Source organism: Clarias gariepinus, chromosome 4 (assembly GCF_024256425.1).
Source record: "Clarias gariepinus isolate MV-2021 ecotype Netherlands chromosome 4, CGAR_prim_01v2, whole genome shotgun sequence".
Taxonomy (NCBI): domain Eukaryota; kingdom Metazoa; phylum Chordata; class Actinopteri; order Siluriformes; family Clariidae; genus Clarias; species Clarias gariepinus.
The window spans coordinates 16256791-16272981 of record NC_071103.1 but is presented as its reverse complement, the minus strand read 5'-3'; the positions used below and the strand labels follow the sequence as shown (position 1 = coordinate 16272981).

The following is a 16191-nucleotide window of genomic DNA, read 5'->3' as shown; positions in this document are numbered from 1 at the left end:
ATGAAAACCACATATGACTAATGCTTGCCATTACAACCTTAGAGACTCTTCATTATTTTAATCAAATCTTCCTTATATTATTTACGGCATACGAACTCACAATGGACAGTTAAAGTTGTAGCCTAATCGTGACTAGAGTATCGTGTGGCTTTTTGAAGCATACATATGATAAACGCTAATGTTACTAATTATTAATGTTAATAAGATTAGAAAGAATATTTCAGAATTTTTCTTCGGTTATTTTAGCACTCGGTATACGCGGACAGAACATGGCCATGGCTCTGTAGAGTGATGTTGCGACCATGTCACTGAAACCCTACTGAAACCAGGTGCTGATCCGCACAGCCAACAGTTGAACATCTTACACCAGAGCACAGCGAAAAAGACCCTGCTTGTCTGGAGCTGACCTCGAGTTTGATGTATTACAGGTCGTAGGGTCAGGCAAGAGCACTGAAAACTAGTCCTCACGGAAGTCTCATGGATGCTGGAAGGCTTTTTAAATGTAAGCTCCTTTGTAAGGTTCGACTTGGAAACGTGCGTCTTGATATTTGGGACTCGCTTTTTTAATTACAAGGTAGAATAATAGAGCAATCTTACACTGATTCTAAGAATACATATAATTTCAGAAAACATTTACTACTCATTAACAAACGTGATGCTGCTTGCACGGCCAACAACATTATGCTAGCTTTTTTTATATACATCAATATATCGAGATTTTGCTTACTTGCTTTAATTAAATACTGGATTGTTTGCATAAAAATTAATTTTTAACACAGGGCAACACAGACTGAAAGATTTGCAGGAGCCTAACACGGGGTTGTGAAGCTTAAGATGGACTGCTCAGCGCTGCCTCTAGCGGTTGATGAGTAGTAACACGACGGCTCAACTTTGCAGACATTTTTATCTATGTCGACATGAAGTAATTTCCTGGGAGGTCTCTTGCGCAAACGTAGAGCAAATTATTTTGTATTTTATTCTCTAAAACCATTTATGCATGAAATCAACTTGGTGCTTTAAACTGTTTCACCACGTTACTAGAAGTTAACCTGGTAAATATTTTTCAGATAAGGTCAGACAACATCATCTAATTAATATAAATTACAAAGTATAACCAACAAATGTAAAAACCTATAATAGTATATGTAGTGGCCTATTTAGATGAAGTTGGATTGTCATTATGTAAATAGCCTAAAAGGGTTTATTAGCCAGCATTTAAATAATCTAGCCTCATCAGTAAACGCTGATGTGCGGTCAGACACAACTTTGGCACGTCATGGTGTATGGCGCAGACCTTGTAGAACTGCCTATTTAATTCATGTTTATATAGGTCTATTTAAATTACAGAATAGCATGATCACTATTATTATTGTATTTGGATATTTTTCTTATATAAAACGTCTGAATAGGCTATAGGTTTTTCATCCTGGCTAGGCTGGCGAAAGTCTATTCCTATAATAAGTTCAAAGTAATTTCCCTTATCGCCTGAATGGAAAAGACATTTGGGCGTTTGTGCCCGTCGGTTGCTGCTGATTAGATTAATTGGCCCTGAAATGCCAATTCAAGGGTTGTTTAAGTTTTGGCCTCTACGTTGCCTCCATCTGGTGGCTATGATGAGTAATAGCAATGGCTTCCGTTGTAAATGTGCAGCTCCTTAGCAATATTGACACACAAGAAACCAGAATACTAAAACATACATTTTGTTATAGAGCATTAGGAAGAAGGTAGATTTCTATTAGAATTTAATCCAACATCTTTTTACAAAAAAAAATACTGTTAAACGACTGGATTAAATAGTAGGGAAAAATCTAATATTGATTTTGTTACAACGTTAGCAGTATCTAATACATCTGTTAGGTCTCCTTTTTCACAATTTGTTTTGGGCATACTTATAATAAAGTAGCTTTTAAAAATAATGTCGTGTATGTGTTTTTTATTTTATTTTATTAATTTTATTTTAAATTTGTTCTTGTAAAATTATGAAGATTAGTAAATATATACTAGAACCAAATGCAAGGCTCTAGGGCTCTTTGTGTTCGGTGTTAACAAATGGACGACCCGATCAGGAATGTCGTCACTGTTGCTGTAATAAAGTAATTAGCAGAGAAAAAGCCAGACAGTGCGGAAAGCCTCGGTTTTATTGTGCTGTCTGTGCATACAGCTTTGAAGGCACAGCCTGGTGTGCAATAATCAAGAGAATGTCCCCGAATCATTGTTCCTTAACAGCTGTTAGAGACAGATACAACGATAACCTTTTCTACTGTACCTTATTGTGACCTTATATCCATTACTATGCCTTCAAAGAAAATGCGCGCATTTGTGTTTGCATGTGCGCGCGAGACTTTGTATTTAAGCACGTCTTAAGTTTTATGATGCAGGCTATATGCGGTAGACCGCTGCTTCTATAATTGCACACACCCCATGTTTGTCGCACAGTATAGCCTATGTGTGTTATTATATTGATGACGATAAGGAAGTGGCGTTTGAAAAATTCTTGCAGTTCGGCCTTCAATCACTTTGCACCCCATAAACTGTTAAGACTGTGATTGTGGTTTATTGTCGGTGTGGTCACCAATATTATTTGCGAATGCACGTACACATAACACACTCAAACCTGTCCACGGTCAGAAAACTAAATCTGATTTATGACACAAACGAGACAAGAAACAGTGACTATATATAAAGACATTGAGCAGTGTCATTCAGCAGTTTTAACCTTTTTCCACTTTTTGAATTACCTGGACTTATATACTGGACTTAAATAGGGCTATAGCTATATTTAATAATAATAATAATAATAATAATAATAATAATAATAATAATAAATAATAATAATAATAATAATAATAATAATAATAACAATTTAGACCCTTATATTCTAAAATATATTCTTTTTTGCGAATCATTATTTAGTCAATCTTAGCCATTTTCTCTATCTATCTATCTATCTATCTATCTATCTATGTTATAGCTATAATTGTAATTATTTTGTTTATACTTAAAACGGAAATAGTGCACTACCCAAATATTACATTTTCTGAACTTTTATTTGTTATCTACACAGATGAACATTAAACTGAAAATGGCTATGCTAACGTATGATTTGAGGTATTTACGTGTACAGGCTCTTTTCCAGTCACAAAAAATTCAAGCATGTTTATGATACAAAATTCACCGATGTCTCAACGACAAAACACTAATTTTCATAATGCAAATAGGTAGTTCATATACATCTAGGTAGTAACAATAAACATTACATTAAACATTAAATATCTGGGCAGAAGTCATTCTGGCATTTTGAAAAGCGACCGACACACATGCAAATCAACAATATTAAATATATCGAGCATTAGTAGCCTATATGTCCCTGAAATCAGTAGCCTACATGGAAAGTTGCTCAAATCTGAAAGAGGATCAAAATGGACACAACAATAAACACTTGGACCTACAACAAGCAAACACGACACAAGAGGACTAACAAACAGCCTTATAACAAAACCGCAATCATTACATCGACACATTCTCACACCAAAAATAGGTGCAAACGTAAAATTTGTTGATGTTGTTGTTGGTGCTGTCGTAGAAGCATAACACAAAACCGGTGTGCGCAGGAATGAAAGCTGTCCAAATCATTGCAGTGTGCACTCATCAGTATTCCTTAACTTCAGATGTCTTTGGGGCGATTTTTGTTGCATTTCTTCATCTTCATCCTACGGTTTTGGAACCATATTTTAACTTGTCTCTCGGTGAGATTTAGCAGTCTTGCCACTTCGTATCTACGGTCACGAGACAGGTACATATTAAAGAGAAACTCCTTCTCCAACTCGAGAGTCTGATGTTTAGTGTATGGGCAGCGTTTTTTTCTCGTGGACTTCGCGTGTAGCCAGTTGGACGCAGGGTTATCTGAAAAAAGGGTCGGGAAAAAGGAAAAACAGAGGTAGTGATATTGCCCTCAGGAAAAGACTGCGGCCATTTTATGACCTGTGGCTGGTTGGAACGCGATTAGCCATCAAAAGTAAAGATGTACAGCCTAATAAATGCCTGCTCAAAGAAAGCAGAGTATGCTGTTTATTTTATTATCACAGTAAGATTTTTTTTTATCTCTTTTTTTGAGGGCATTATATTGTCCAGTCTAACGTCGTGCAACTAGGCCTTTGCGATCTGGGTGCAAATAGTTGTCAATTGTATCCAAAATGCTTTATGACACTAATAAAAATTTTTGTCCAGAGCAAGGTTGTGATATGGGCGAAAACCGTTAGACGAAAAAAGACAACAATCACTGTTTTTGTCAAAAGTTGCATCGAGTGCACCAATGTGTCTGAGCTTATATCATACTGAAGGATAATATAATAAAATACTAACACAGTTAAATCTAAATAAATTTAGCAACCGCCAGAGTAGAACAGGCAGGCAATGAACTAAATATTTTGCAAAAAAGCAAAAATCTGGCGCAAGAAATTATATTATCTGATAGGTTTAGATTGCAATACTATTTATATAAATAGTTTTTAGCAATGGCCGAGCAACCACTGTGCTGAATGCAGAAACACCATTCTAGATGATTTCTAATTTCGCGCTAAAGTTACCCCTAAAGTAGAATTGTGCAGAGTTACGGTCTAAACTATTAAAACGTGTAAGCCATATGAAATAGAGCTGCACTTACTTGGGTCTAGATCCGGCTTAGTATCCGTTAGCGTTTTCTCGTCGCTTGGCTCTGTCACATCCGCATGGGTCAGATCCGCCTCCTTTACCGCAGGGCTCGCGTTCCTTTGAGCATCAGGAGCCATAAGAGTTCTTGCATCCAGCGTGGTGCACTCACCGCTCCCGACCAGTGGTTCGAGTTTAATATCGTGATGCACATCTGTAGATAATCCGGCGAAAGGGACGGACGCAGAAAGCGATTCGAGCGCCCAGGCGCGCGCAGATGCTCCATCCGACTCGGCTGTCGGACACGGCTGATGTATGTAAGGATGGTATGCGATAGATGTACCGCCCGGCGGTTGCACGGGCACAGGGCTCCAAGACGCGCCAAAAATAGCCGACTTGCTTTGGAAAGGGTATGGATCGGGTTCTCCATATTCAGACAGAGATGGCTCTCGAGCCTGGCTATGCATCGTCGGTGCAGTTGGAAACCGCGGCGCCAAATGATCATCGTCCTCGTGAGGAATGTGCGAGTCGGCGTAGTAACCCAGAGTACCCAGGGTCGACATAACAAAAAACGCACACAGTCGCTATACCGTGCGTACAGTCCTCACCACGGAATAGACACAAGGGCGGAATCTGCAAATCTAGGAACGCTCGACTTCACTGTGAACTACAGACCTTTGATAAGTTGAACGGCGGCCGAGACAGGATTGGATGACATGGACACGTGACCATGGGAGAGAACAATAAAGGGGTCTCCTAAACCAGAGCTTCACATCGCCTCCATTTTGCAGTAAAAAATTTTAATGGCAAGGCCGCTTCTATGAGGAACAAATTTGGTTTTATTTGCGCAATTAGGTTTATACTTCTTTATTATAATATAAGCTATATCTATAATCAGTTTGATAAAAACGATAATGGATTTAATCCATGGATTAACAGTACTCACAAAATAACACATTTAAAGTTGTTGTTTTGTTTGTTTGTTTGTTTGTTTTGAAAGGTAATGAGTCTACATAAAATCAATAAAAAATATCCAAGTCAATTAACCATAGGTTGCTAATGCTGCAGATGATGACAAAAAAAACATCTTGCCGGCTTCACACATTACACGTGGCCAACACATAATGTTTATAGTAGCACAAGATGACATAAAATATTACAGACATGTTTAAGAAATGAAGACAATCATTACGTGAGCCATATGTAAGTTTTATACGGCAATAAGTGCCATGGAATAGTTGAGATATGATCTACTAGCTAGTGACCGCAGTCTTTTAACAACAGGACTGATTGAAAGGTGTGTGTGTGTGTGTGTGCTTTTATTGCAGCGCATTTCAAATAAATTTAATTACCTTTTTAATTTGTCATGTTTAAAAATATTGGAAATTTACTAGCATTTTTTTTTTTAAATATCAGTCTCAGAAAAGATGCAAGTAGACTATCCATTTTTAACACAGAAAAACCCTTAATGGTCACAAAAATTAGCCTACAATTAGTCGTTGTTGTTAATTTAACTAATAGGGTACTTGAATAGTATTTAGCACGAAAAATGACATGTGTATTGAATTGGTATACTTCGTTTAAAGTGTAGGTATTTTAACTGATTTATTCGCAATAGTGTATGATTCTTTCATTTTAAGAATACCCTTATTTTTTTATACTACTAAGATGCCCTTTTTATTATGGACGTGGCTCATGAATGCAGTTCATATATATATACCAAATAATCAAATAATAACCAGAACTATTACATAATAACCTGTACAATCACGTTTGTCACTATCATAAAGCAATAGAAACTTTCTTGACGTAATTAAGAAAATTATTTCAGATGGTTTACATATATGTGCAGTTAAAAAAGATAATGGCCTCGTATAGTATTTCCATAATATTATTATTTACATTTTACTAAAGTAAAATTAAGTTTGTAAAGTATATAATTGTCTTTAACTATCTTCACCTAAACATATATATATATTTTTACATTATTTACCATTATTATTTTTTTACATTATTTACCATTATTATTTTTTGTAAAACGTAATTTCCTTAACAGGAAATTCTACTTTTAATTTAAAGATGTTGGTACATATTTTTTTCAACGTGGAAATGAAATTTAAGAATATAATCCACCAATTAGGGGGGAAAACTGTGGTATATTCAAGATGATGAGGACTATAATGTTTAGTCATTGCATAATTTCTCTACTAACATTGTCCCAGTGAGAGTGCGGATTGCTGGGTACTATAACAGACTGCGTTTATAATAGGGCTATTACGCTGTTTTCCTGCGGGTTATTTGGCTGTCTGGCCTAAATATCACCAATAAAGCTTTTGTGCTGCTTCTACAGTGCGGCGGAAGCATCCGGCGGTGTAGGCGTGGCATACTACACACCCCGCACGCACGCACACACACACGCGCGGCTTTGGCCAAAGTGCATTGATCGTAACCTAGGCCTTGCGTTAGCATTACTGCACTCTACGGAAAATTCAGTTACATGACACTCCTTCTTTTGTCGACCTTAAAGGTGAAACTTATGTTTATACAGGGATACATTTAAAGTCATCATTTACCACATGGCGCCAAAACAAATTGCAGTTAGACCAGTGATTCTATAAGAAAATAACTGTGATCAGCATACACATACTGCGTCTGGAAACACTTCAACATATATCAGCGTATAATATGCAGTTTATAAAATGTAATTCAAACAAATGAGGTAGATGCTGAGGCGAAACTCACTGCAAGGCAATTAAGACAGTTTCGTGTTGTGGGGGGACAAAAGGGAGCCCAACAACATAAAACTACCTAAATCACTCAGCAGTTCTCTCGTTCCCGTTGGAGCAATAATAATAATAATAATAATAATAATAATAATAATAATAATAATAATAACAACCACAACAACTACTACCAAACATAAAGCATCACATTGGTAAACTATTTATTTTAATTCAGACACACAGGCATCTAAAAAAAGTATTATAAATGTGTTTTAGGTATGTTTTCAAATAGTTACTAGTTTCAGAAAAGCTCATAGAATGCCACAAGATTGGGGAAATGCGGTGTCAGAAATAAACTGGTTTAGGTTTTGTTTAAACAGACTGTTTACACAATTACTTTGTGGCAAATTAGGCCTATAAATTCTGTCGAACAACCCTCTATGAAAATCATATTGCACCTTGGTGACTTATACAGATTGGGATATCTACAAAAGGGACATTTCCTAGTAGTCGCCCAAAACTACGCATACTGTAATGTTACAAAAGTACGCCGCAGATGCAATTATCTGTGATAAAACTATCACAATAGATTAATGGAAACTGGGATCTCACAACTGCACGAATTGCCAAAAAGTAAACTGCATCTATCCTATACGTGAGATTCGGTCACATTAACATTTTGGCTAATTCAAAATCAGTCATCATCATTAACATGGACTTAATAATCAATAATGTTAAATGATGATTGTAATTGCAATTAATATTACATCATGCAAATATTGCCATACTATATACAGTTAATATATACTACTGTCCTTTTATATACACCTTTTAAGAAAACAACAGTAATTAAAAAAAAAAATGTTGACTACATCCAATGCAGTTGGATAATAAATAATAATGATGGAGTACTGGGACAAAAATGTGAAGTAAAATGAACATTAAAATGATTCAGACAGTAGTATATACGACAATAAGTTAGCATTATATGTACAGATCCGGAGTGCGCGCTTTGACAATAAACTGAGCACGCGCTTTAGCTGCTTGAGGGCGTCAGAGCTCCTTCCTCAGGCGAAGCTGAAGTTCGCCGACAGCTCGCGAACGCGGTTTTCTCGAGTCATTTTCTTTAACTTCATGCGGCGGTTTTGAAACCAGATTTTTACTTGTCTGTCCGTTAGGTGCACACTTCGACTAATTTCCAGACGCCTCTCTCTGGTCAGGTACATGTTAAAGAGGAATTCTTTCTCCAACTCCAAAGTCTGGTGCTTAGTGTAGGGACAGCGCTTCTTTCTCCCACTTTTCGCCGTCAACCAGTTAGCCGTGCTGTCACTTTTACATTCTCCTGTTAAATAGTGGGAAACACATACACACAATATGTGACATAGCTACAAGACTGAATGTAATGTCCGCTGTTAAATTTTGCATATTTAATTACATAAAATATACTATATTCTAGTTTATAATTTGTCATATTTTGTTATTGCAAAATGTTGGTTGAGATGCTCTTTATATTTCTCTACCAAGATCTCTTAAACATCTATGCACACATTAAAAATACTCAAAATTCACAAAATGCAAATCTTTGGTGTAACTACGTGATCACAAGTCTCTAACAGGCTATACCTGGCTTATGACCTCGTTGTTGCTTGGTTTAAAAACTAGTTTAATATACTAATCACATTATTTAATCTTATCAAATGAAAAAAACTCCAAATTACTCTTAAATATATTAGCTTTCTTGGCTAATAGGCCTGCTAAACAAATTGAAGATCATTCTGACCACATACAATGGCATACGTTAATATGAACTTATTTTTTACGTTTGATTATCTCACCGCTATAGAATAGAACTGTATGCTGGTTTAACGCCTAATAAGATGAGTTTTATACATTATGTAGTAAGCAAATAAAGCATATTTAGCCTACTATGCCCTGTCAGATAGTAAAAGCTGTTAGAGATTCATACGCGTACAGTAAAACTTATTAATCTGACCATATGACAACACGCAGGGCGTGGGAGCTTTGAAAAAGGGCCATCATTAAACAAATCATTAAAACTACATTATGAGATGCAATTGGTATTTCAGTTGAAATAAATGCAAAGATGACACCCCACACCGTTTTAGGTTTAAAAAACCAACCTTCATTCGCTTTTTGTGGGTTTTCTGCTTCACTTTCTGTTGGTCGTGGAGATGAAGATGGGCCGCTCGGTGATATCTGGCTCTCCTCGTCTGTTTGGGCGGCCAGCTCTTCGATTTCTGTCCTGTTTGTTTCTGCAGAAATTATTGGACGTGGTTCCTCGAAACGGCCAAAATGCCCCGAATCAGACAGATCGGTTGGATAATAACCTTTGGACGACGAACACGTTTGTGAGAGGCGAAAGTAACCAGGTACAGGAACGCTGCTGTTACTCCCTGCTGGACATACGCTGGTCGTCACCCGGGAATAAGCTATGTCTTCCGTCCCTGTGCTTTTTAGACACTTCCCTGACTCGTAGAAGCAATAAGAGTTTTCTTCTTTTATGGCAGGGGAGAATGACCGGGAAACGCCATGGCTGCTTAGCTGTTCAGTGCGACACGACCTCGAAGCCTCCAACCACGATTCCATTCCTTGCATATATGGGCCAGTTGTAGGTACCATATTTTGGTTCTCTGTCCGTTTGGGTCCGGGGAAATAACCACAATTAGAAAGTCCATATGAATAATCGGAGCTGGGTGGCAAGTACACGCCACCGTTTTGGTAGTAGTGAGCACTTCCTTCGGTTCTGCCGCTTATCAAAGAGTCCACCAAAAACGAATTTGCAGATGGGCTGTCGGAGCATGCCATCTTCGTGGTATAATTTGACGGTCGAAGAAGATAACCCTTTCTGGACGTCATTTCTTGGGTAAAACATGCTGAATATAATTACTGATAACCGTACAACTCAGCGCGAGCTAACAACCAATTAAAACGCATCAAAGCCAAAAGCTCCTCCCATTGTGTGTACGTAATCTTACCGCTGTGCATTGCTTCCAGTTGGGCTACCATTTTTAAACAAGAAAATGAAATAGGTATTTACTCCATCATTGTTTTTCCTATTGCATAAGCAAATGATAATGAATTTAACATGATCATTACATTTTTTATCACTGGTATGGAGCCAGAGTACCTCAGATTTTTTAAGCTTAAAACAATCTTGTCTATAAAACAGCTTGGGTTAAAATAGCAATCCTCAGTTATACAGACTAACGAATCAAGCTAAGTAAGAAAATAAAGCCAATTGCAATTGATTTTCAGAGACCTGCAGTTTATAAAGAGTTCAAAAGCATTAAGAAATTCGCATACAGGAATACAAAGATTTCAAGTGTTTCATTTTCATTTATATATAAGAAATAATTTTATGTATATATTTCATTGTTTAATTCTTCTTCTATTACTTCTATCTATCTATCTATCTATCTATCTATCTATCTATCTATCTATCTATCTATCTATCTATCTATCTCTCTATCTATCTATTTATGTATCTATCTATCTATCTATCAAATAAAACGAATCACTAGAAAACCAGAATCATATAGTGTATATTATTGGCATATATATATATATATATACACACACACACAGTGCATGGTTGTCTAGTAGTGTAGTTTATGGGAAATATTTTTAAATGCTACATTTATTTTTAAAACACCTGATTGATTATTGATATTTAAATTACGTGATAACAGCTATAGAAAATAACACACAAACAATAAACTTGCAATATAGTCAGTTACATAGATCGTATTACATCTTACATGTATCGGTATTACAAAAAAAATGCAGTTTGTGATACTCAGCGTTTGGAATGCTTGGTTGGAAAATACAGTGTGTGAGAAAGACAAAAACCTGCTTATGTATTCAAAAATAGATTATATTGCTACATTGTTATTTTCATGTATTATTTAGGCCTACATTTTGGTGTTTGATACCCTTGTAATGTTTTCTTTATTATCCAAGACGAAGGCAATACCCTTTTCTTTCTCACTCGATATGGCGCGAAAGACTTACATTTAATTTAGCAGATATTTCGTTAAAGAAAAGTAAGTTAAATGTATCGTTCTGCTGCAAATCATTTTTTAATGAAACGGAGGGAATAATATTTCATTCCTTAATACTGTAAATTTTGTAAAAAAAAAAAAAAAAAAAAAACTTTGACACCTGGACCCTTAGCATAGGGATTCGGGCCTTGATCATGATATCCTTTATCTATATTTGACGAGAAGTTGTCTTTATTTGGTTTCCCTTTTGTTTTTATGTAAAATAATATTACGTATATTATAAATGTTAGTAATGGATTTAAATTACACTACAAAAATAGGCACAACATATTAACACTGTCTCAGAAGTGAGACATATAAACATATTAATACATATTAATACATATTAACAATATAGTGTGTGACTGTGGAGATGGAAGTTTAGGTAATTAAGTTAGTCTCTCTAATTTCGAACACTTAGATAAACAATAACTGGACATTTGGCCTACCTGAAAATATATTGTTCTATCATGAAGACGCGGTCGATCTTCAGAACCAGACGTGAATTGTTTTTCGGCAGTATATTTTAAATCCGCGGTAATGACATTGAGCTGAATGGCGCCACCTTTTGGAGAAAATACCGGTGTTTGGAAAGGCTTATCGCTGAGGACTCCGGCCACGAGTCTGAGACAAATGCCGGAAGAGTCGGTGAACGCAAGCTTTCAATGATTGCAGTCGTTGTTTTTCGCGCTCTTAGTCACAGTTAATAACCTTGGTTCTCAGACAGTTTATTGCACCGCACCCCAATTGTACAAATGCTCCAGACTAAGATGGGTTTTATGGCCAAGTTGCTACAGCAACGCCGGTGGGGGAGGGACGTCCAAATTCCACAGAGCCTCAAAGGATGCGCGAGGAACTCGCTATTACTTCACGCTTGTCTTTATTTATTAGACCTGAGAGTGGCATGAATCCGTTACTTCTTTTGTGACCATCTCCTATTATATTGCATTTTGATAGGTCGCATTCTAACTGTAAAATATAGGTCACAAGCTAAGTATTTCCGATGAAAGTTTTCACTTTTTTGATTGAATCGCTTCAACTGTATTGTTTTCTTAAGAACATTATTTAAAGAACAACTTTGGGCCACATTTGCATCAAAGCCTTGTCAGCATACAGTCAGTAGTCTGGGAGGTCGAAACTGGAGCGACGGGTTTTAAAGCCGATTTGATTCACTGAGACATCCACTACAGTGTTTTGGGGCAGTTCCGTAATGGATACGAGGCATTAATAATGGCAGCTATTTGATCCCCGAATCAATTTGAACTTCCTCGGCAATAAAAATATCAATCAAACATTTGATCCTACATAAGGGGAAAGGAAGAGAACGCAAAACAGACTCTTTTTTCACGAATCGATTTATATAACGAGTTCTGAATGCATAGTCCATAATGTATCACAAGTTGGAAAAATTACAGTATGACAATTCGAATACATTAGCCCAACATTTGTAGTGAAATGGTACAATGTTAAGCAGTGTCCGTATCGACATGGCTATTGCTTTTAACTTGTTCTTCATACACATCTTATATCTCGTACAATTTGTAAGTGTTTAATCAGGTCAGTTAGGCCTAGATGAAAGTCTATATCAAAAAGGACAAAATTCAAGTAGGAGATAATCCGTACAAACCAAATCATTTTGCTTTGTCAGAAAAAAAGAAAATAAAAACAAACGTCAATATAAAGACAATCGAATTAATGATAATTTCTTTAAGTGAATGTCCTTCTGTAAAACGACTCTCCATGTACATTGTTTTTTAACAGGTATACATATCACATTTATAAATATAAAGCACACACGATCGTCAGAAATTAAAGCCATTAAACAATAAAAGAGAAAAACCCTGTAAAATGTATCTGACACTGCTGAGTGAATGGCGATGCAATAATAATAATAATAATAATAATAATAATAATGGCAACAGTAATAATAATAATAATAATAATAATAATAATATCGCCGACATTGCATAGCCTACATATGGTGAAATGAGGTTTCTGGACCTTCAGATCTGCTCCTGGAATGTGCAGGCGCCGCGACCTTGAAGTTCACCCTATCTCTCTCGCACACAACCACTACAGCAAAGGGTTTGCCGAGTAGTACTGTAAACGGTCTCTGTTCAACTTTTTTTCCTTCATTCTCCTGTTTTGAAACCAGATTTTTACTTGACGGTCGGTAAGGTTAAGCATCCTGGAGAGCTGCAGCCTCTTCTCTTTGTTTATGTAAACGCTAAAGAAAAATTCTCTTTCCAGTTCCCTTATTTGATACTTGGAGTAGGGACATCTCTTCTTGCGAGTTTTTTGTCCATCTGAGGAAAAAATAAAACACATAAAACACAATCAGCAGACTAAAAGTAAAACAAAAAACGTTTTAAATTTACTTCAGTCTTTATGTTCAGAAAGGTGTACTTTGCTTCTGTAGATGTGTAACATTTAAACAAATCACATCCAACGCTGTCTCGGATGTTGTAAAAGACACACCAAAAATACTTATTAGGAAAGGTAAAATTTGGGTAGTTCTCTTTGCCAAATAATTACAAATAAAAACAATTAATGTTGTAATGAGTAGCCTACCATTTCATGCGTAAATGTTATATACAGGAATCAAAATGTACCTGCAATTTGACTAAAAATTTAAAGTTAATCACAGCTGCGGACGGAATTGACCTACAATATTAGCATTGCTTTCAACTGTTAGATTTTTTTTTTTTTTTATTTGAATACTTAAAATATTTTAGAGAGGAAATGCCATATCATTCACGGCCAATTTCAACCTTACAGCACGTGATCTTGCGTTTATAACAAAGTTTTGTTAGAGTAAATCTACAGGCCCTCCATAAACCTTATATGCTTATAAAACAGCACATAAAATGTTTAACAGGGGCGCGCGAGATTACAAACTTTCTCCTATAACCCACTCAAGTGTTCATACGTACTTGTGCTCGCGTATTTCTCCTCGTTGTTGCCGGAAGACGATTCGGGGCTGCTAGTGTCCTCGCGGCGGTCTGCCTCCTCCATATCCCGACATGGCTCTGTCCCCGAGCTTGGGACTCCCGCGACTGCTGGAGGGGCTTTACTGCTGCTAGATCTACTCGCTGCCTGTTCGCTGTTTTGATTCTCCACGTTTCCGTAAGCCGTTTCAAAAAACTGATCAAAAGCTTGGGGCAAAACCCCGTTCCTTCCGACGCTACCATACACGCCGGAAGCATGGCCGGAACTCGAGTGGTAAACAGCCGTGCTATTTTTCGAGAACATGTCCCCTAAAGTCCCCGGGTTGGGCAGACAGTCCCGGTGCACCATGTCTTCTGGCGCGTAGCAGTGTGGCAGATTGGCCCGGTGGTGCCACTTGCTGGTAGGGTCAATGGCATAATCTCTGAACGCTACCTCTCGGACGGACTGAACCTGGGGCAGACTGGACGATGAGTAGGAGTATGTCATGGGGCAAGAAGACGGGGTCTGGGGCAGAAAAGGAGGAAGGCTGGAAAAGTCCGTTCCGGAAACGTAGTAAGTGCAGTTAGGTAAATACATATTAGACCCAACGGGCACGCGCTCATCATAATCCATCATCTAATGGCCCGTACCAAAGCGCCGGTCCTGCTTCACATCGTTGTGCCGAGCAGAGCTCTAGTGGATTTGGAGCGCAATCGCCGAGTAGAAATTTTGAGCAGTGAGGTGACGTGGAGATCCATCTCCATCCATTGCAGAAAGCAGAAAGTCATGTGACCATGAGCAGAATTTGACATCTACTCCTAAGTGTAGTCTATATAGTGCCAGCATTTGTAAATGTGCTGTAAGAAGAAACGTTATTTTTATAGTCAAACAACCTTAATCAAGTCTATTTGCTTTTTAATTATGTTTATTCATCCAAATCAGCTGCATAGAAAAACTTCGACGCCACGTTTTCGAAATTGTTTTGTGCTTTGTAAAAAAATATACATGTATGTTTATATATAAGCTGATTGCTCGTTTTATTTGATTTGATTTTAAATATTGGCCCATTTCCATCATGTACAGCATTACTGTAAATATTGTTTACCACAACCTCTGCTTCATGGGGTATTATTTGCTGAAAGGGAAATTCTCTCATTAAATCCACTCCCAATTTGCCACCCTCTTATTTGGTTTTATGACACAATTACGGGAATTAATTTATTCAGACCAATTTATCATAGAACGCAATAGTATACGGTTGAACAGTCGGATATATCTGTAAAAGGTTAAAGGAAAAAAATGTTTATGGGGTTTGTCTACACTCCTTGTGGTTTTTCTAGGTGGTGTTAGTAAATCCTGGTTTACTAATATGCGCCCGTATATGCAGTTATTTGCACTTATACAGCATATATAACACGGTCGATTACTCATAAGCTACAGAAGTTAATTCACTACCGTATCGGTCTAAATGCAGGTCGTGCATTAGATGGAGGTATAAATGCAGCTAAATACAGGAGCCTAAGGTTTCCATTCTTTAGGCTAACCTTTTCCACCATGCACCAAACACAGCTTGCTCAAATCAGCATGTTTATTTTAAATTAAAATGTTATCTTTTGTTCTATGATTTTTTTTTTGGTAAGAACTACCAACAGAACTGTCCTGTCGTGTCTGGCCTCAAGCAGTAGTGGTCTAAACACGGTTTAGGGCCATAAAGTTTTAACTTGGACTGCGGCCCTGTTAAAATTACATTGGCCTCCATAGAGAAGGACGGCTGATGGTATCCTTATGTAGGCGTTTAGGCCTATGGGGAGAAATGTGGGTTGCTTTAAACA

At 37.1% G+C, this 16191-nt stretch overlaps 3 protein-coding genes across 3 annotated transcripts; all 3 read right to left on the bottom strand.

Annotated features, from left to right (window-relative positions):
• Nucleotides 1-2877: 2877 nt before the first annotated feature.
• hoxa9b (homeobox A9b) lies at nt 2878-6434 on the bottom strand. The gene is made up of 2 exons (XM_053494791.1): nt 4664-6434; nt 2878-3903 (listed from the first exon to the last, which is right to left on the bottom strand). Exons 1-2 carry the CDS (start codon nt 5208-5210, stop codon nt 3665-3667), a joined length of 786 nt encoding a protein of 261 aa, XP_053350766.1. The 5' UTR covers nt 5211-6434; the 3' UTR covers nt 2878-3664.
• Nucleotides 6435-7588: 1154 nt separating this feature from the next.
• hoxa10b (homeobox A10b) lies at nt 7589-10269 on the bottom strand. Its single transcript, XM_053493570.1, has 2 exons — nt 9512-10269; nt 7589-8712 (listed from the first exon to the last, which is right to left on the bottom strand). Exons 1-2 carry the CDS (start codon nt 10245-10247, stop codon nt 8438-8440), a joined length of 1011 nt encoding a protein of 336 aa, XP_053349545.1. The 5' UTR covers nt 10248-10269; the 3' UTR covers nt 7589-8437.
• Nucleotides 10270-12801: 2532 nt separating this feature from the next.
• hoxa11b (homeobox A11b) lies at nt 12802-15105 on the bottom strand. Its single transcript, XM_053493571.1, has 2 exons — nt 14365-15105; nt 12802-13737 (listed from the first exon to the last, which is right to left on the bottom strand). Exons 1-2 carry the CDS (start codon nt 14993-14995, stop codon nt 13505-13507), a joined length of 864 nt encoding a protein of 287 aa, XP_053349546.1. The 5' UTR covers nt 14996-15105; the 3' UTR covers nt 12802-13504.
• Nucleotides 15106-16191: the final 1086 nt, after the last annotated feature.